This window comes from Hypomesus nipponensis, chromosome 18 (genome assembly GCF_054491055.1).
Source record: "Hypomesus nipponensis isolate SF chromosome 18, ASM5449105v1, whole genome shotgun sequence".
Classification (NCBI taxonomy): Eukaryota; Metazoa; Chordata; class Actinopteri; order Osmeriformes; family Osmeridae; genus Hypomesus; species Hypomesus nipponensis.
In genome coordinates this window covers 21,897,406-21,919,468 of record NC_140378.1, presented here as the reverse complement: position 1 = coordinate 21,919,468, position 22,063 = coordinate 21,897,406, and the positions used below count along the sequence as shown (strand labels likewise).

The 22,063-nt window shown below is 44.3% G+C and overlaps 2 protein-coding genes across 3 annotated transcripts; one reads left to right on the top strand and one right to left on the bottom strand.

Moving 5' to 3' along the window:
- The first annotated feature begins 1,002 nt into the window (after window positions 1-1,002).
- atp6ap1a (ATPase H+ transporting accessory protein 1a) lies at window positions 1,003-12,192 on the top strand. 2 transcript variants are annotated; one of them, XM_084681127.1, is made up of 11 exons: window positions 1,003-1,149; window positions 4,389-4,515; window positions 5,403-5,477; window positions 5,648-5,841; window positions 5,987-6,027; window positions 6,442-6,527; window positions 6,906-7,052; window positions 7,131-7,288; window positions 9,002-9,052; window positions 9,335-9,572; window positions 10,514-12,192. In XM_084681127.1, the coding sequence occupies exons 1-11, from the start codon at window positions 1,028-1,030 to the stop codon at window positions 10,721-10,723; spliced, it is 1,449 nt and encodes a 482-aa protein (XP_084537253.1). In that variant the 5' UTR covers window positions 1,003-1,027; the 3' UTR covers window positions 10,724-12,192. The 2 variants fall into 2 exon arrangements, with proteins under 2 accessions (XP_084537253.1, XP_084537252.1); XM_084681126.1 differs by having other exon boundaries at window positions 4,386-4,515.
- A 1,660-nt stretch (window positions 12,193-13,852) lies between these two features.
- On the bottom strand, window positions 13,853-18,085 carry LOC146252739 (L-rhamnose-binding lectin CSL3-like). The gene is made up of 10 exons (XM_084680729.1): window positions 17,986-18,085; window positions 17,174-17,203; window positions 17,051-17,095; window positions 15,882-16,017; window positions 15,635-15,744; window positions 15,055-15,099; window positions 14,784-14,916; window positions 14,443-14,546; window positions 14,284-14,315; window positions 13,853-14,152 (listed from the first exon to the last, which is right to left on the bottom strand). Coding segments are annotated over exons 1-9 (639 nt in total). The 5' UTR covers window positions 18,020-18,085; the 3' UTR covers window positions 13,853-14,152; window positions 14,284-14,313.
- Between the last annotated feature and the right edge of the window lie 3,978 nt (window positions 18,086-22,063).

Below are 22,063 nucleotides of genomic sequence, written 5' to 3'. Positions count from 1 at the left end.
CATAATGACCGAAACGCCAATAGTTACGCTTACAGACATTCCAAGTCTCCCGGAAGTTCCGGGAGCAGACATCCCCCCGGAAATGAGTCTCTGCAAGGTGGGATGTCTGCGCTTACCACATTGAAGACCAACTGACATTTCCATCCTAATTTACATAAGCCCACTTCAATCCGATATGCACGCATCACTTCCGCATATTGCATAAGTGAAGTCAACAACTTCCGGTAGTGAGCAGTCCACAAAATGCAGTTTTTGTTCGAAGGTAAGGTTTAGCTACCTAACTTAGTAAAAGTAGCTAGCTAGGCTAGCTTTAGCTATCTAGGATTTGAGCAGTGAGTTAGCTAGGCTAGCAAGCTAACTATTTAGGGTTAGGGTTGGACAATATATAAAGACAATATAAAAAGACAATAGGCTATATAAAGGCAATATAAAGTGGAAACAGAAGAGGGTTGAGAACCTGTTCCTACACATCAATGAATAAACACTTTCACTGATAATGCAAATGGAGGAAAAGTAAAATCTCTAATAGAACTGTGAAGATGATTTACCCATGATTATTACCAAATAGCATTTCGTACATGTTTTCATTTTTATGATTGTTTAATTTTCCACATATGTAGGCTTAATCTCCGATGTAGGCATACCCAACACCATTTTAATTTGGTCACATTATACCTTAAACTGGTGACATCACAACATCTTAATCTGGTGGCATTACATCTTAATCTGGTGACATCATTAACAGAATTACGGAAAAAAATGCGGGACGAAATGAATACAAGTATTAGTTTTGATACATACAAAATGTAAGTACAGAATACTGTATGATTTCACGTTATTACAGACCGACTGACACCAGTCTCCATGTCTGGTCCTGGTTCAATTAGACGCCACCGGATTTGAGACTGGATGTCACATTTAAAAGATCTGAGAGGATGACCTCTGGCGGCCGGTGGAGGTACTGGCGACTCCGCCGCTAGCCTTGGTCCTGTACTGACGTCATGTCTTATAATTAGATTCTCCAAACATGGCGACTGCAAGGATGCTAGCGGTCCATCGAGCCTCGGTGCTATTTGCCATTGTATTCGCCGTGTTACCCTCAACTACCGGCGAAGAACAGGTGCCTCTGATGCTATGGAGGAGTGAAGGGTGAGTGCGGGCTTTCGGTTTTGTTGGTGCCTGTTTACTCGAGTACCGTTAACGAGTACCGTTACTTGACATTTTGCCATTCCTTATCCAAAAGATACCACCGTGTATAACAGCAACAACCACCTTCGTGAATATATTGAATTGTTGGTTGATTATTGGTTGTATCACAATAAACGTTGTTAAAACAATTATTCAACGGTGATCTAGCTCGATGATGTCCTGAATAAGCAACCATCAATGATTTAGCGCACAGCAGGTGTGTAGCAGCTAGTGCTATGTACGTTCACGGTAGACGGCTCTGATGTCCGTCCCTGCAGCCGTTCAGAGAACAGAGGTAACCAACAAGGAATTTAAGGTGTGTTTTGGTTACGTTTAGCTTTATTATGCAAGGCCGCATCATACTGCTGGTTCTCTGCTCGTGGAACCTGACCGGTTTGATCCTACGCTGCGGTAGAACGGCTTTGTAGCTAATATTACTGTATGTATATTTTTTTTGTCAGAGCTTTTATCCCAAGGCCACATACAAATAGTGCACTGGTATAGAATGTACAGCGAAAGTCAAGGATCAAAAGTGCATATTTCAGTGATCGATCAAGGAACGGTCTATAAGCACAGAGCAAAGTAACTATTATTTCAGCTAACAGGCACCAACGGTAAAATATCTTAAGGAACCTATAGGGCAACAGTAACCTCAACTACACATTACATAGTACAAGTCTTGTTTACGTTTAGTAATTTAGCAGACGCTCTTATCCAGAGCGACTTACAGTAAGTACAGGGACATTCTCCCCGAGGCAAGTAGGGTAAAGTGCCTTGCCCTAGGACACAATGTCATTTTGCATGGCCAGGAATCGAACCAACAACCTTCTGATTAATAGCCCGACTCTCAAACCGCTCAGCCATCTGACCACCCCCCTCTGATGAGACAATATGATCTCAAGTATAGCATGAAGAGAGAGGACCAGGTGTTACAGTCCATCCAGAGGCTGCGCTGACCAGCTGGCAGGGGTCTTCAGTGACATCTTCAACCTCTCCGTTAACCTGTCTGTACTCCCCACCTACTTCAAGAGGACCACCATTATCCCTGTGCCCAAGAACACCAAGGTCACATGTTTGAACGATTATCGCCCAATAGCACTGACCTCTGTCATCATGAAGTAGTCAAATCATTCATCTGCTAGCTGCCCCTCACCCTGGACCCTATGCAGTTTGCATACCGGTCCAACAGGTCTACAGACGATGCCATCGCTCTGACTATGCACACCGCTCTCCCCCACCTGGACAAAGGGAATACGTATGTGAGGAAGCTGTTCATTGACTACAGCTCAGCATTCAACACCATCATCCCCTCCAGACTGGTCTCCAAGCTTGTGGACCTGGGACTAAGCACCTCCCTTTGCAAGTGGATCTTCCACTTCCTGACGGGGAGGCCACAGGTGGTGAGAATCGGTGACCGCACCTCATCCGTACTGATCACCTACACAGGCACCCCCCAGGGCTTTGTGCTCAGCCCTCTCCTGTTCTCATTGTTCACTCACGACTGTGCGGCAAGTTACGCACAGCTCCAACCTCCTTGTTAAGTTTGCTGACGACACAACCATGGTGGGCCTCATCTCTGACAGTGACAAGTCAGCTTACAGAGAAGAGGTTGACACCCTGACATCATGGTGCCAGGACAATAACCTCTCTCTCAAGATCAGCAAGACCAAGGAGATGATTGTGGACAATAGGAGGCGGCAGGAGGAGGAGCATGCACCCCTACTCATCAACGGATCTGAAGTGAAGAAGGTCAGCTGCTTCAAGTTCCTTGGGGTGAACATCAGCAACGACCTCACCTGGTCTGTTCACACGGACAAGGTGGTCAAAGCGGCCCGTAAGCGAAGAAGTTTGGTATGGACTCAGTCATCCTCACTAACTTTTACAGATGCACTATAGAGAACATTCTGACTGGTTGCATTACAGTGTGGTATGGGAGCTGCACAGACAGGGATTGCAAGGTGGTTTGTTCCGCTGAGTTCATCATCGGCAGGAAGCTCCCAGCCCTACAGGACACCTATACCACACGTTGCCTCAGGAAAGCTGGCAGGATTCTAAGAGACTGTTACCACCCATCCTTCAGTCTCTTTACCCCGTTGCCTTCTGGCAGGCGTTACCGCAGCATCCGGTCGCGCACACGCAGACTGGACAACAGTTTCTACCCAAGGGCCATCAGGCTTCTGAATGGGCACTGATATCGACATTGATTTGCTGCACACTAGTCACTTATACACTGTCACTTTCAGTAACATTGCACTACTGTACCTCACTGTACTTCGCCATCAGGCTTCTGTATGGTCATTGACATAGTCACTGATCTGCAATTTTGCACTACTGTACTGTACTCCACCTAGGTTACAATAGGTTATAGGGGTGTAATAGGTATTATGTGCATTTAGGGTTAGTATTGTGTATTATTTATTGTTAAGCGCTCTTTTGTGACGTGGGTGATTACGTTACTGTTGATCATCTGTCCATCATCGTATGAAGCCCGTCCTGGCAATTTCATTGGTACGCCCAGATTCTGGTTTTCTGTAGTTGTTCCCCAATACGAGACCCTCCAGACCCAACTTCCCGACCAAATCTTTTTGTGGGCGGGGAGAAGTTGGGCTGGCAGCCAGGCTAGTATTTACCCAACAACACATTAGAATTTACCATATAGGCTATATCTCCTGTAGATACCAACTTACTACCAGCAGTATTTAAATAGTAATATTTATAAGTTTCCAGGTAAATACTAAGTTTTGTCTTCTGTTTTTACCTAATTAGGACCAGTGAAAATTACCCAGTAATAACCAGCACGTTAGTAAATAGTTAATGGGTAAATACTTCAAATTATCTCTGTATTTACCACCTTGGTACCAATCGGTAATACCCAATAATACAGAAAACATACCCAGTAATGACCAGCACGTTAATATTTAGTTAATGGGTAAATACTTTGAATTATCTAGGTATTTACCACCTTGGTTCCAATCAGTAATACCCAATAAAACACAAAACATACCCTTTACTTTCTATGTAAATACCTCATACTTAAGGGACTGTAAAAGGAAGGGTTACCTAAATTATGTTCTGTGTACTTATATGTTATGTTTTGCCAGGTGCTTGCGTTGTCTTGTCTTCAGAATTTCAGTGCCCAGTCTGACCTTGTGTTGTTCTGTGTACCTGACAAATGAAAGACTTGAACTTGTCTGCAGCAGGTCTGCTGCCCCGCCCCTGGCCCTGCCCCCAGCAGGTCACATTGTGGGCAGCGCTCAGCTGGGCTCTTACCTGGAGACGGCCCTGAACTCCTCCCCTCGCAACCTCCTCCTCTTCCTGCAGGACAAGGTGAGAGAGCCCCGACTCCAGACCCGTCCGTCCTCTGGGGTCGTCTCCTGGAATTGGTAGTCACTACTTGTTCTATGGTGATAGGCTGGCCTCTGTGTACACTGTTCTGCCCTAGGTCTAACCTCTCTCTCTCACCCTCTATCTCTCACCCTCTCGCTTTCTGTCACCCTCTCACTCTCTCTTTCACCCTCGCTCTCTCACCCTCTAGCTCTCACCCTCTCGCTCTCTCTCACCCTCTCACTCTCTCTTTCACCCTCTCTCTCTCACCCTCTATCTCTCACCCTCTCGCTCTCTCTCACCCTCTTACTCTCTCTTTCACCCTCTCTCTCTCACCCTCTATCTCTCACCCTCTTGCTCTCTCTCACCCTCTCACTCTCTCTTTCACCCTCTCTCTCTCACCCTTTATCTCTCACCCTCTCGCTCTCTCTCACCCTCTATCTCTCACCCTCTCGCTCTCTCTGACCCTCTCACTCTCTCTTTCACCCTCTCTCTCTCACCCTCTCTCTCATAATCTTTCTCTCACCCTCTCTCTCTCACCCTCTCCAGTGTTTCCTCTGTGATGTTTTTCAGCTGCTGGGGGGGGGGGGGGGGTTCCTTCAAAATATCGGGGCATAAATACACTCTGACCCCGTCGCTATCTGAATTGTAATGTACTACTAGTGTTATTTTCCTCATTGAAGCATTCAGGCATCTTTCTCTTCTGGGAGAATAATTGTAGCTAACAAACTCATCAGAAAATAATTCAAGAATATTTAGCACATCTTACGGAATCGAACCGGCAACCTTCTGATTAATAGCCCAAATCCCTAACCGTGCAGCCATCTGACTGATTCTATATCTGGGTGTGTTCTGTTCCTCTTACGTAATGTCTCCTCTCTGCCTGCCAGCTGAGTCTGGAGGACTTTACTGTGTATGGAGGAGCCTTCGGCAACAAGCAGGACAGTTCCTTTCCTAACCTGGAGGTGTGTCGTTACATCTACACAAACTCACACACATGCATACACACTCTCAAACACACACACACACACACTCTCACACACAAACACTCACTTGTATTTTGACAGTGCCCTCTGTAGCCTGTTGGGGTTAATTTCTACTGTAACAGGGGTGTTGTTCCTGTGTTGTCCTCCAGAAGGCGCTGCTGTCGTGTTCCTCCCCTCTTGTGCTTCCTGCCGTGTCCGGACTTGCCTCCAGCGCTGTGATTGGTCAGCTGCAGGACCAGTTGGAGACCTCTCCTCTCTACATGGACGCTGACACTCTGGCCCAGCTCCGCCTCAACGCCTCCAACCCCGCTCTGCTGGTGTTCAGACTGCCCTACAGCATTGGGTACATACAAACACGGACACACACACACACATGCAGACACACGGCTACACACACATACATGTAGACACGCACACACACACATGTAGACACACTTGGCACAAACAGTAGGTATGGCTTAAGTAACTGTGGGTATGGTCTCTTTCAGGGGAGACCTGATGTCAATGAAGGAGGTGCTCAGTGGGAACGGTGAGTTAGCTACTGTACTTCCTGTTAGCTACGGTGCTTCCTGTCATGAAGACAGGAACAGTGAGTTAGCTACTGTACTTCCTGTTCATGAAGACAGGAACAGTGAGTTTGCTACGGTACTTTTGTCATGAAGACAGGAACAGTGAGTTAGCTACTGTACTTCCTGTTAGCCACGGTACTTCCTGTCATGAAGACAGGAACAGTGAGTTAGCCACTGTACTTCCTGTTAGCTACGGTACTTCCTGTCATGAAGACAGCTCTGCCAGAGAGGCAGTAACAAGTAGGGGGGACAATAGAACCACAGGGCATTAGAACAACCGTTCTTAAAGCTGACTGACTGGTTAACTGAGGTTTAAACATTACAATCTATCTGGTGTGTGTGCAGGGTCAGCTCATATCTGATGTGTGTTGCAGATGAGGTGATTGGTCAGGTGATGAGCATAATGAAGGCCCAGTCTGTCCCCTACACCGCCATCTACACCGCCCTCCGACCCTCACGGGTAAGTGTGTGTGTGTGTGTGTGTGTGTTTGATGCTTGTTGGTGTGTGGGCTTATCTTTGCTTAAAGTCCTTGTGTGTGTGTTTTTTTGGTTAGCAGTGGTTTTACACTATGATATTTTCTTATCTGGTCTCTTTCTACCTAATTGTCCTCTCTTTTTCTCACCTGTCTCTTTATCCTAACATTCTCTATCTCTCCACTCTCTCCCACTCGTTATCCCTCTATTTCTCTCCACCTCTCTACCTCTCCTACCTCCACCTCTCTACCTCTCCTACCTCCACCTCTCTACCTCTCCTACCTCCACCTCTCTACCTCTCCTACCTCCACCTCTCTACCTCTCCTACCTCCACCTCTCTACCTCTCTCCCTCCCTCCCTGCAGGAAGTGTCCTCTGTGGTGTTGGAGGCGGGTCTAGGCGGGGGTCGTTCTCTACTGCAGGCACGAGGCTACGGGAGAGACCGCAACAGGAACAGGGAGAGGGAGAGGGAGAGAGAGAGGCCTGGGCTTTACCCTCCTGTGGAGTACAAGGTAGCAGAACTAAAGCTAACACTCACACACACTAACACACACACTCATGTGGCTTGATGATGTGTTTCTCCTCTACAGGAAGACGGATCAAGCTGCATCCTGTTGTGGGCGGGGAACCTGTCGGTCAGCATCCTGCGGAGCGGCCGCTGGGAGGGGCATGACCTCACCCCCACCACCTTCGGAGAGGGCGTCACCCCCAGGCTCCAGGGCTCGTCCTGTGATAAGTCAACCTCAAGGTCAGAGGTCATGGAAGGCAGGACGAAGAAGTCATAATACTAACAGGGAAGGAGGAAGTAATGTCATTAATAGGGAAGGAGGAAGTGATCTTACTCTTCCGAGTCGACGATCACCCCGGCGTGATCAGAGCGCTGGTCAGCTTTCGGACCACGAAGCATGTAAACAAAGACACTCAGAGGGCTGCCGTCGATTTCATGCGATAGTGCAGACCTGAAGCTACATTTGAGTGTTTCAGTTGTGTAAATAGGCCAAGTAAAACTTAACTTACGATTTTTTCAATTCCATGAAAAAAGTGCGTTAAAAAAAGCGCTCTTTTATGCGCTCGTTGCGTTTATTTGAATATTTTCATCGTTTTTTGTCCAAAAATGAAACGGAGAAAAACGGGTGATTCTGCTCACTCATAGCTATAGCGTGCACGAGAAAGCGAGAGGACAAAGAGACGTCTAAGAAAAAACGGATTAGGTTTATTATGACTAGTATTAGTCATAATAAACCTATTTTGAGTAGTTTTGGGGAGATTTTGAGTAGTTTAGGAGTACATTTGGACTTACTTTGGGTGAAATGAAGCGGACAGGATATCCTTACATGCCGTCGACTTTGTATTTCCGCTTGAGAGCAAAAAAAAAAACATGTTGGCCTACCAAGATTCTGTTGTTGACAGCGAGAGGTGAGAAAAACATTTAGTGCTTTCGTTTATTTTATTATCTAATTCTATTCTACTTCACTATAGTACAAATTCCTTAGAACATCTTGATTTTTGAATCTTTTACATGTTTTATTGACATACAGAGAATAAAGAGAAAAAAAAGAATTGCAACGGAGAATTACCACGGTAGTCAAAGGGAAGGTTATAAATGAGCCAAGTTTGACATCTAGTGGAGAATTTTTATTTTTTTTAATTTTTTTGAATAATTTATGAAATATTATTTTGGACAGTTATTGATGGCACAATAACAGTGTATATGGATAGACCTGCTCTCTTTGTAAATATCTTGATTATATCTCAACTTTACCTTTTTATGTTCACATATACAACTTGTGCTTCAATATTAATCTTTTGAAAAGCTTTGTTGAGTATGTGTGTGTGAAATATGGTCCAAAAACCATAATTTTCCCACACGGAGCTTGTGTTTTTGTGTCTGTTTGGGTCCAGTATGTTGAAAAGTATGCCAAAGTGAAAACCCTAATTTAACAGGTCATGTAGGTGAGATTGTGCTGAAAAAAATGATACCAAACATTGGTATGATAAACATTTCTTTATGCAGCATATCAAGGCCAAATCAAAGGTACTCAAAAACGGCCAAAATAGCTCCAGACTCACAGGGAAGGAGGAAGTGATGTTATTGACAGGGAAGGAGTATGTCATGTCATTAACAAGGAAGGAGGAAGTGATGTTATTAACAGGGAAGGAGGAAGTAATTTCATAACAGGGAAGGAGGAAGTGATGTTATTGACAGGGAGGGGAGTATGTGATGTCATTAACAGGGAAGGAGGAAGTGATGTTATTAACAGGGAAGGAGGAAGTGATGTTATTAACTGGGAAGGAGGAAAGGATGTTATTAACAGGGAAGAAGGAAGTTATATAATTAATAGGAAGGGAGGAAGGGATGTAATTAAAAGGGAAGGAGGAAGTGATGTTATTAACAGGGAAGGAGGAAGTGATGCTATTAACAGGGAAGGAGGAGGCTGACAGTAGTCTCTGTTGCTCTCAGACTGGTGTTGAACTACGAGAACGTCCTCGGACATCGCTCCTTCAAGCTGATGTAAGTTCACACACACACACTCACCCAAACACACACACACTTACTGTCACACACACACATGTACACACTCACACTTATCCACAAAGTTTTCCCCTAAATATCCTTTAACTCTACCTCTTTGTGTGTGCTCCTGCCTGCCTGTGTATGTGTGTGCGTGTCTGTGTGTGTCTATACGCGTGTGTGCATGTGTCTATACGTGTGTGTGTGTCTATACGTGTGTGTGTGTCTATACGTGTGTGTGTGTCTATACATGTGTGTGTGTCTATACGTGTGTGTCTTCAGGTTCATCATGAAGCAGAGGCACTTCCCGGTGTCTGCACGGCGCTGGTTCACCCTGGACACAGTGGAGCTAGAGTATGACGGCACCAGGGCCACATTTAACGGCAGCCGCCACATCTACGCACCGGCAGAATACTCGTACCGGTGTGAGTACGTCCGGAGCTCCAGCTACCCTGTACTGGTCCCGCGCTCTGACAAGGACCCCGCCAACCAGTGGAGGGTCTCCTTCCAGGACTTCCAGGTGACTCCTGTTCCTGTCCTTTCATCCTCCTCCTCCACCTCCTCTCTCATCCTCCTCCTCCACCTCCTCTCTCTTCCTCCTCTCATCCTCCTCCTCCTATCCTTTCCTCCTGCTCCACCTCTCTTCCTCCTCGCCTCCTCCTCTACTCTCTCTTTCTTCCTGCTCAACTTCTCCTCCTCTCCTCTGACATCCGTAGGGGTGACATCAGTAGGGCTGACATCAGTAGGCCTAACATCAGTAGGGCTAACATCAGTAGGGGTGACATCCATAGGGCTGACATATGTAGGGCTGACATCAGTAGGGCTGACATCAGTAGGGCTGACATCAGTAGGGCTAACATCAGTAGGGGTGACATCCATAGGGCTGACATTTGTAGGGCTGACATCAGTAGGGCTGACATCAGTAGTGCTGACATCAGTAGGGGTGAGGCTAGGGCTGCACAATTAATCACATTTTAATCACGATTTTGGCTTCCCACGATCAAATTTGCGTGATCGACAATGTTCACATACCAAAGTTTTTTTTTTGCATATATTTACACAATGGAAAATTGAAAATTGCCCTGTTGAAGTGCACTGAATTTTTTGGAATAAGAGGACCTATTTTATTTTGATGCACATATTTGTACATTAGCAGGAATGTAACTTAATATGGATGTGAAAGCAGTTATAATTAGTCTATGTGACAATATATATTTTTAAATCAACAAATAATCGTGATAATTAATCGTGATCTCAATATTGATCAAAATAATCGTGATTATCATTTTGGCCATAATTGTGCAGCCCTAGGTGAGGCAGGCTGCTCTATTGCAGAATAAGAACTAACACCCAATCCCTCCCTTCTCTTTCCTCTCTCTGCCTTCAATGCCTTTCTTTTTCTCATCTTCACTTTTCCTGTGCCTCCTATGTGTGTGTGTGTGTGTGTGTGTGTGTGTGTAGATCCAGGGCTTCAACGTTACGGGTAGTGACTTCTCCTACGCCAGTGACTGTGCTGGCTTCTTCAGCCCAGGGATCTGGATGGGGCTGCTGACCAGCCTCCTCATGGTCCTAGTGCTCACCTACGGCCTCCACATGATCATGCAGCTTCAAACAATGGACCGCTTCGATGACCCCAAGGGCCCCGCCATCTCTGTCCCTCAGACAGACTAACACACACGCACACACACACAACACGCACACACAACACACACAACCATCTCTGTTCCCCAGACAGACCAACACATACACACACACACACACACAGCCATCTCTGTCCCCAGACAGACTAACACACACAAACACACACAATACACACACACACACACTCACAGCCATCTCTGTCCCCAGACAGACTAACACACACAAACACACACAATACACACACACACACACTCACAGCCATCTCTGTCCCCCAGACAGACCAACACACACACATACCTTAGTGACCTGTTATACTCCTTTCTTTCTCCGCCCTGTGTGTGTCCTAACTGTCCATTGAGGGTAGTGAGAGCTTCTAGTGGCACTGCTGCTGTTGTTGTTATAATTATTATTTATTCAGAAGGGTGGTGAGATCATCCCTGTCGGGACCATAGCTTCCATGTTTACACCCCATGTTAGCTGAGACTAGAGGCTCCCCCTCTCCACAGCTGGGACCAGTGGTGTCAGAGAGAAGCTCTGTAAACTGTAAACCAGCTCTGTAAAATGGAAATGAGCCCTGTAAACAGCAAACAAGCCATGTAAACAGGAAAACAGCCCTCTAAACCGGAAACAAGCTATTTAAACAGGAACTAAGGGAGTAATCTGAGAAGAGTAGCGACAGGCTGGTTTAGTCAGTTAGTGACAGCGTGGTTCAGTCAGTTAGCGACAGTATGGTTCAGTCAGTTAGCTGGGCATTGTACATATGAAGACACATAAATCATATGCATATTGTGAAATGTTATTTACTGGTGAGGCTTGTTTTCATCTTGTGCTTTGTTGTGTACGTGTTTACACAATGTGTAGTCTTGTTTAGGTGTTTTTTCTGAAACTGTAGGATGTTACTGTAAACTACTTTCAATGTTACTAAAGGGAGGAACCTGTACCTGAGGGGATGGATCCAGCAGCGTGACTCCTGACCTCTGCCTCAGGGTTAAGGTCAGGGTGAGTTAGCCGCCAGGTTAGATAGGAAGCTATCTAACTTAGATAAGATATTAATCAATAAGATACATAAAAAAAAAATGAAAACACCAACTTGGATGAGGGTTGTTGACCTTGTTAAGCGGTCCATTGTCCAATGGTATTTTTTTTATGGCAAAAATAATAACAATTTAAATCATTTACCCCAGAATAAAACCAGGTCCAGCTGTGATCTACTCGTGGTGATCTTCCCAGGTGGTGACCTACCCTGATGGTGATCTACCCTGGCTATCTATCCTGGTGGTGACTTACCCTGGTGGTGACCTGCCCTGGTGGTGACCTATCCTGGTGGTGACCTACCCTGGTGGTGACCTACCCTGGTGGTGATCTATCCTGGTGGTGACCTACCCTGGTGGTGACCTACCCTGGTGGTGATCTATCCTGGTGGTGACCTGCCCTGGTGGTGACCTACCGTGGTGGTGACCTACCCTGGTGGTGATCTATCCTGGTGGTGACCTACCCTGGTGGTGATCTATCCTGGTGGTGACCTGCCCTGGTGGTGACCTACCGTGGTGGTGACCTACCCTGGTGGTGATCTATCCTGGTGGTGACCTACCCTGGTGGTGATCTATCCTGGTGGTGATCTATCCTGGTGGTGACCTACCCTGGTGGTGATCTACCCTGGTGGTGACCTACCCTGCTGGTGAGCTACCCTGGTGGTGATCTATCCTGGTGGTGACCTACCCTGGTGGTGACCTACCGTGGTGGTGACCTACCCTGGTGGTGACCTACCCTGGTGGTGACCTACCCTGGTGGTGACTTACCCTGGTCGTGATCTATCCAGGTGGTGACTTATCCTGGTGGTGAGCTACCCAGGTGGTGACCTACCCTGGTGGTGATCTACTACCCTCGCTATCTACCCTGGCTATGTACCCTGGTGGTGATCTACCCTGGTGGTGATCTACACACGTGATCAAAATAGGATCATTTATATTCTGATAAACCAACGTTTTTAAGATATTCAGAGTTGGACAAAAAAGGAAACAACTGTTAATTTGAGTTTTTGTGAGTTGTTTTATTTGTGTGATTGAAGGTGTGTTAGATGAGGTTTGGTGTGAGGCCCTGACTGTAACCCAACCTAATAAACCAGCGTGGACCATGAATCACCCCTTTGTCTTTTGTAAACTGTCAACAACAAAATACTTTTTGGTAAGATATTACCAGCACGTCCCCCCCCACCAGGAAGGATGTTCAATCCAGTGGGCTATGTCAGTTTAGAGACTGTAAGCCCTATAGACATACATACATGTGTATGGTAAGCCCTATGTATTTATTATTGAAAGAATACAAAACTATCTTAAAATGATTGTTAATTGGCCCATTAAACTCCTTTTCACTTTAATTCATGTAAACTAAAACAAGGTCAACATTGATACATAGGGCTATGTGGTTCTACAGTGTAAGTTAGGGTTGCAATAAATACATATATAATTACATTACCCCCCCAACCGTAAACTGACTCATAAAATGCAGGCTACATAATATGTAGTATAATTTACGTTTAGCAGACACTTTTATCCAGAGCGACTTACAGTAAGTACAGGGACATTCCCCCCAAGGCAAGTAGGGTGAAGTGACTTGCCCAAGGACACAACGTCATTTGGCACAGCGGGGAATCGATCCAGCATATTACCCAACCCAATCAACAACTCCAGGGGATCTACGCTGGTGGTGATCTACCCTGGGGATCTACCCTGGCTATCTACCATGGGGATGACCTACCCTGGTGGTGATCTACCCTGGTGGGCATCTACCCTGGGGATCTACCATGGGGATGACCTGACCTACCCTGGTGGTGATCTACCCTGGCTATCTACCATGGGGGTGACCTACCCTGGTGGCGATCTACCCTGGTGGTGATCTACCCTGGCTATCTACCATGGGGGTGACCTACCCTGGTGGTGACCTACCCTGGTGGGCATCTTCCCTGGGGATCAACCCTGGCTATCTACCATGGGGGTGACCTATCCTGGTGGTGATCTACCCTGGTGGGCATCTACCCTGGCTATCTACCCTGGTGGTGATCTACCCTGGTGATGTACAGGATCTTCTTGTGTATGAATGACTCTCCTGACCCTGGTGTGCTACTGACTGGAAACTAAGAACCACATCACACATCAAAGCTTTGTAAACATGTTGATTTATTTAATATTGAAGCATCATTCATTCAGGATTTGGTTGATTAGCAGTAGAGCTTTCTCTTTAACCTAATCAGACAGAGACTCTGCATTAAAAACACCAGATAAAGAGAACAGTAGAGAATAATGAGACTATAATATCAAGTGATCATCTGAAAGCAGATGGATGAATTAGTAGAATCGCATTAAAGCACATGAATCACACAGGAGAGAAAGAGAAGCTGTGTGAAGGGTTTTCTCCTCTGCCCTGAATGACACACCACCTCTTCTTTCATTGGTGCATCACCTGCAAGACAAGAAATATCTGGAGACAGGCTTCACCTGTGTGTTTGGGTGAGTGCATGTAAGGGTGTGTGTGTGACAATGTTTGCAAGTGAGAGTGTGTGTGAGGATGTGTAATGGGGTGTCTGTACTTACAGTCATGAAGTTCATTCAGCATGTAATCATCTCTGTATGGGACAGACAGAAAGACTGTCACCATCACTACCAGGCTGCTAGTGTCATGAACAGTAAAAAAGCAGGACAACAATAAAGAACACAGCGGTCACTTGTGGGAAGTGCAGAGTGAGTACTCACAGCTACAGGTGTAATTAACATCCAGGTATTTATAGGTTCCACGACAGGGGTCCCCAAATACGGTGTTAGCAGCCTTGACATTGCATGCTTTCCTCCCGTTACATCTGGGGAGAGAAGGAGGAGGATCAGGAGAGAGGGGGTGGGTAGAAGGTGGAGGAGGAAGGGTAGGATGAGGAAGAGGAGAAGTTATCCACTGGATCAACCCCAACCCTTATGCAAAAGCTAATCTCTGAACAACTGCCCTTTCAAAAAGTGAATACACAGTCACATTATTCTCTAACCCCAACTTATTTCCATAGGGAATCACACCAGAAACTTTGGAGTGTTGTTGGTTCTCGTACCTGCGAGCCATGCTGCTGGTGACAAAGCGAGCGCATCGGGTATTGCGGGTCTTGTATGAGGACTGACGGTATGAGCACACGCTCCGAGACCTCCGACCATACGCCGCACTCTGGACCCGGATGGTGCCCCAGCCTGGGGAGGGAGAAGGAGGGAAAGGAGAGGAAAGAGGGAGGAAAAGCAGGTGGAGTTTTGGAGGGATGAGGAAAGGGTGGAGCAAGTAAACTGCACTCTGAGCACATGACTGGAGATGGAGGATCAGGGAAATCTTACCACATCTCAGCCTGGAGACACTCCCCTCACAAGACACAACGCGCTCTGTCAAACACACACCAGCTTAGTCATCATTAAGAACAACTGCAACAGCTTCAACACAGTAGACTACAGGGGACTGTAGATACAAAGCATCTCTGATTGAAACACGCACACATATATATATATATAAATATATATCAATACACAGTTGTTACACAAACACGCATGTGTAACAGGTGTCATTGCATCACAGGTTTGAACCTGTGCGTCTGACTCATGCACACAACCACCACCTCTTGTTTTTATTTCTTAATAGGTTGTAGCATTCTTTGTTCTGTAGCTTGCATTTGTTTTTATCCTCATGCTCTTCTGGGTTTGGTAGAAGGACGCAAACACAAAGTGCACCTGTCACACGCACACACAGTACACTGTCACACACACACACACACAGTACACTGTCACACACACACAGTACACTGTCACACACACACACAGTACACTGTCACACACACACAGTACACTGTCACACCCACACAGTACACTGTCACACACACACACAGTCCACTGTCACACACACACACACACACAGTACACTCACTTGGGTGTAGGCAGATGTAGGTCACATCCAGGTATTTGTAGGTTCCATGACAGGGATCAGAAAACAAAGAGCAGGAGGCAACCAGAGAACAGCTGGTCCTTCCATCGCATCTGTTGAGGTGGAGGGGAGACACTTTAAATTAGAGCACTATGTGTGCTTGTCCGTGTTTAGTTTGAGTTTTGTGTCTATGTATGTGTGTGTGTTTGTGTGTGAGTTTCGTGTCTGTATGTGTGTGTGTGTGTTCAACCTGCTTTTCACCACAGGCAGTGTTCTCCTGTTGACGCAGTTGGTCTTGACAATCTGACAGTATGAACGACGACTGCTGCAGACTCTCCTGTCTGTGCGTCCGTAGTTAGCACGGAGCACCTTGATCGGAGACCTCCCTGAAATACACCATAGTCCCTCTGTCAGGCTCTTCTTCTCTCCATGTACCAGTATAACAATATACCAGTAAAACTGTACCACTATAACAGTGTATCAGTATACCAATATACCAGTATAACAATACGAGTATAACACTGTATCAGTATAACAATACCAGTCAAACAATACCAGTATCAGAATCAAAATTCAGAACCAGAAAGTGTTTTCTTTGCCATGAAAGTTTGCACAGACAAGGAATTTACTTTTCCAGGAAGGTGCACACATTAACCTTTAGATGCGTGAGTTCTAAATATTTCCGAAGCTCCCACCAGAGTGAAGTATTTTTCAGAAACGGAAGCTAGCTAGCTTTAGTTAGCTTCCGTTACCTAGAAACCTAGAATAACACTTGTACATTTACATTTATTCATTTAGCAGGCGCTTTTATCCAAAGCGACTTCAAAGAAATACCAAAATGAAAATAAATAAATGAATAAATGTAAATACTTGTAGCAATGCTACTACTTGCTAGGGTAACTTGTTAGCTTCCTACTTGTAAATTTTGAAGCCATACTATGGCATTTGTCATATAGTTTTTTGTTTATTGGAAAATAGTCAATTAGAATGTTCAAAAACACATGTGCAACGCTACGATGTGGGGCCCGCTTTCGAAAGATCACAGGGTTATGTGCGACGCTATTCCTTAACTGGTTAAACATATAGGAATCCTAAAACTTAAATATGTGGTCTAATTATACTACAGGTACAAGTCTACCTTATAAAAATACAAATAGTACAAGAGATACAAATAGTACAAAAGATAAAAATAGTGTAATATAGTGCATCTGCAATGTGGCAAGTTGTCATTGTACAGATTGTGACACCTTGCCACTGTTATGATGGTATAACAATACCAGTATAACAGTGTATCAGTATAACAGTGTACCAGTATAGCAGTGTATAATAATACCAGTATAACAGTGTACCACTACAACAGTGTTACGCTATCAGTATAACAGTATTACAGTGTTACAATGTATCTGTGTGTCAACGTACCACAGTTCAGGGTTGTCCGTTGACCTTCACAGACTACTCTTCTCTCTGTAAAGAAGAACTTTCATAAGTTAATATAAAGGTTAAAGATCTATTTGCACTTAAACACCCACAACAAAGTTTTACCTGCCCCTGTAGACACACAACATGCCAGCACTGAGGAAAACACAAAGAACACAATTAAAATATTAGTTATGAGCTTTCTCGACTTCAAATAAGTACATTTGGTTACCAGAACATTAAGAACATTTAATTTAAGATTTCTTTAAATAATGTGATGTTTATTTAAATCCCTAGATGAGCCATTTATACTTAAAACAAGTTCAACTGGATTTAAAAGCTAAAAACAAAATGATCACATGATCGCACTTGGTCAGAAGTACAGTTGATGGAGTGTGGCAGTTCGGTTACATATTGTATATGATGGCAGGTAAAAATAACAAAGCATTTTGGGCCATTCGGCTCTTTCGGAAATCTAAGACATTAATGTTAAAACAGTATTAATTTAATTTCATTCATTTATCTAAAGCACCATGGAAATGGTACCATCTTTGAAGTATTAACCACGCTCAGATCGCCAGAGCTGAAGAGGCTGCTATGTCTGCGAGAAAAGGACGTTTGGCAGCTCTTAACATCACCATGCAACATGTACAGTTGGTCACAATACTTAATTGAGGGACCAAAAAGTTATATAAATCGGAACTGTTTCCCTTTGGTTGAACGTACACAACAGTACAAGTTGCACTTCGGTAATAAGAAATAATTAAAATAACAAGAATAAGAAATGATGAACAACTGATCTTAATGGTTAAAACTAGAAAAAGGCAACTTTCACTGTCACAAACCAAAATCTACAGCGTCAAACCCAAAGAATCTTTAATGATTTAAATACAAACAAGACCCTGTAGCCCCCCTCCCCAGAGAGACCATGTACTTACAGACAAGGGCGCCAAGCGTGAGGAGAGGAGTCATGGTGTCTGGTCAGGTAGATGCTGAGCTGGCTGCAGGATCCTTCTATTTATACAGGAACTATTTCCTTCTGATGAAGAAAGATAAACCATCAAATTGGCAGCTTCACACCTACCAACAATTTTCTGGTTTGATGGAATGTTGTCCATCGAGGGGTAATCTGACACATTGAGGATGGTACCTTCTTACAGCCATATCACGCAACTACATGGCCTGGGGTGTGGTGCCCCTTGACCCTGCTGTACAGAGATGACACTGTCTGGATCCGTGGAACATCAGAATATATTCTTCTATTTCCAGGTAAAAAACTGGAAATGTGTCAAACTCACAGCTCATGTAAATTAAATGCATTATTTACAAGTATTTATTATACTGTACTCACACCCAAAACTATTTACAAAAGGAAAATATCTAAATAAACATTTAATGACAAAATCAATCGAATCAGATTCATTTTGTTGTCTTTATTGAAGAGTTATTTGTTGGACACTACATTTTGCATTGCTTTGTGGGACATTTGTAGTCCACTAAACAGTGTATAACCCCCATCTTCAATTAAAAAATAAATAAAACATAAAATAATTATTGTGTATCTGTGGGGTATGGAGCACATTTGGACGCACCGTAACTCTCCCGTCTCTAGGAGAGCAGATAAGAGAAAGTTTAGTAAAACTTAACTTTCATATATCTGGGAGAGCAGATGAGGAAGTTTCCAGAAACCTAACTATCAGTTTGGAGGAAGTAGGTTGTGTAAGTATGAGGAAAAAAACTCAAAAACTCAACCTACCAGATAACTTGCTTATCTCTGGGGGAGCCGATGAGGAAGTTTCCTGAAATTTAACTATCAGTGGATAGTTAGGGAGGGAGTAGGTTGTGTAACTGTAGCCGGTGTGAGGAAAAATAAATCAAAATCTCAACCTACCATATTTCCTCTTAGGTACTGTTTCCACCTAGTTCATGTGTATTATATAACTCTTTTGATGAACATACTAGAATTTTCATTTCTTAAGTTTGGCCCTTGAAAGCTTCCGGTTTCAGACACTCAAATGATTGTTTTGATGGAAGTCACCGAGTTTAGAAGCATTGAGCAATTTACTGTGGTAAAAATGTTTTTTAAAACAATGTCAATCTTGTTGCTGTGTTCGGCTGTTTGTTGAGATTGTGGAAGAACAATTGTCCATATTCAAAATGTTTGCATTTCCTATAAAAACGGGACAACAGGATGACTGGGTTGCTCCTGTAAAGAATAGCTTACTCGTAATGTTTTTAAAAAGTTGTTTGGGGTACCATAACTTGTCATGGAAGGAAATTTCAAATCATGCCTAGCATCAGTGGCGATGTGTCCTGGCTTAGGATACTGAAATGAATTTGCACAACAGGCAAGGGATCCACACAAACAATAAATATACTTCATTAGAGTTAACTCGGTTCTACGTTCTAGACTTATCTGTTATTGTTTACATTCCAAAAAAGGTCCACATCTGGTTCTACGTGATGTTCTTGTTCTACTGAATGTTTTACTTGATCACATGTTTGACAGTCCTGCATGATCTTTTATTTATAACCTAATGCAGTCATCAAATCACAGCATCACTCCAAATGGTCAGTTCAAGAAAGACCAAAACCTTAATATTACAAGTCAACCATTGGTGTTGTCGCATCAGACCTTAGGCCTGTTCCATAAAGCGAGTTTACCGAATAGGCTAGGCTTATGTCAGTTAGTCAGGCTCATTTCTAGTTCATCCGGTTCCATAAAGCCAACTTAATGTAGTTCGAACTCAAGTTACTATGGCAACTTATGCTTCGAAACTAGCCTGGTCAGGGGCAGGCTAACTGTCAGGCTTACACTGTGTTCTTGCTTAAATGAGCGAAGCAGGTTCAGGCATGGCACTCGTGCAGCGCACGTCATACCACCCATCGCCGTGCCCTCAGGCCATAGGCGTAGCTCGATAGGCGGCGCTATAAATCCGCTCCATGCACGCACACGCGTTGTCGAACCTGCTGTCTGCGTTGCTGCCGCCCACCCCCGTGTTGTCTGTCTGTGCTCCCCGCGGGGGATTGAACTCGTTGCTCCCTGCCTCATGCATGCTGCAGTGAAGGCAGGGAGCGCTTCCTCATTTACATCCATTCCGCCAATTTTAAAACCATTTGTCATGTGTACAATAAATGGGGAAATCAATCACGTGAATGTCTGACTGAACCAGATGTTCCTGTAACATTGATCCAACAGGAAAACGATGATTTACCACATTTTCTCATTCTTATCAGTTCAATATGTAGGCTACATTTATAGAAAATCCACTTAAATACATAGGCTTCAATATTTAGCCTAATGCATTAAACAATGATGAACAATGATTTCAGAATGATACAAACCTACATAGCCTACGTTCAACGTATGGCCCTATGGTAGTTTGTGATTTAAAATGTTTAGGCATCAGGCATATACGCCTATAACTCAATCTAAATTATCCCAGTATAATTGTCATAGCTACATAATTGTTAACAGTAGGTTACAATTGCAAAACTAACTTAAATCCATACATCTATATTTACATTTACATTTATTTATTTAGCAGACGCTTTTATCCAAAGCGACTTCCAAGAGAGAGCTTTTCAAAGTGCATAAGTCACTGATAATAACAAGATAGCCCCAAAGCAAAGCATTGCGGGTAGCCAAAACAAGTAGCACACATTGTGAACAACCAAAAAATAAGTGCCAAAGGAAGAAACATAAGAGCATGTAGTTAAGCAAGTTACAATTAAACAACATGAATCTTTAAGTGCAAGTGTACCTGTAGAAAAAGCAAGCAACAGTGAAAATTAAAATAAGATTAACTAAAATAGAATATTTCGCAGCAAATGCAACAGTTTAAATCAGTTAACACTAACCAACAAGAGCAACGAGTCTTTAAGCAAGAGTCATTGTGATCCTTGAGGAAACTAGCATTGGGTTCAGCAAACCATTCGTAAGTACCGTTGTACTCCCGGAACAAGTGCGTCTTGAGCCTTCTCTTGAAGGTGGAGAGACAGTCTGTGTCTCTGATGGAGGTGGGGAGTTGATTCCACCACTGGGGGGCCAGGCAGGAGAAGAACTTGTTGGGACCAGGCGGTCTTGAGCGGTGGGACCACCAGGCGGTTGTCTGAAGAAGGCCGTAGGTGGCGGGTGGGGGTGTAAGGCTGCAGGAGAGACTTGAGGTCAGTACCAGGATCTTGAATCTAACGGGGATGGGTAACCAGTGGAGGGAAATGAGGAGCGGAGTAACATGGGAGCGTCTGGGTAGATTGTAGACCAGGCGTGCCGCTGTGTTCTGAATCCTCTGAAGAGGGTTCTTTCATTTTCCCGACACAAAAACCATGTTAAAAAGTTAGGCTACTGGATAATGTATTGATTAATAGTAGGGGACCTTCTCACATGGCCGTGTGCATTGCTTTTTGCCGTGGTGGATCGGTATTAACCATGTTCTACCTCTTGGGCTGCTTAAGAATAGGGTGCACGTGCAATTAGCTTGTCTTAAATCTGACTTAAATAAGTAGGAGTTTGTGAGCTGAAATTGGCCTTTATGGAACCTCTTTAGCCCTGCTTGACTTGTTAAGCTAATTCAAGTCAAGTTTGGGACTTTAAGTCCAGCTTTTTTGAGTGGCTTTTATGGAACAGGCCTCTGCACTACGTTCCCCTAATGATCTGTTTCACTCCCACACCTGTTGTAACTCCTCACACCCTGGGCTGTGGGTTTAAACACCTTCCCAGCATGTCCCTGCCAAGACTAGTTTGACTTGTCTTTTGTCATTCTTAGTGTTTGTTTTCCAGTTCCTGAAACTCAGATGCCCAGACCTTTGTGTTTTTCTGGCGCGAGTCCTGTTCCACCTGTGTTGGATGAAGATACAGATCACCTAAATGCCACCTGCCTGTACCTTGAAACTTCCCTCATTTCCTGGTTTCCTTCTAAGTAAAAGTCCCACACCTGGGTTCACCATACTTAAGGGTCAGTCGTATTCTTACTGAAACTATGTAAAAAGATGTATCATTTCAATATTTAACCATTT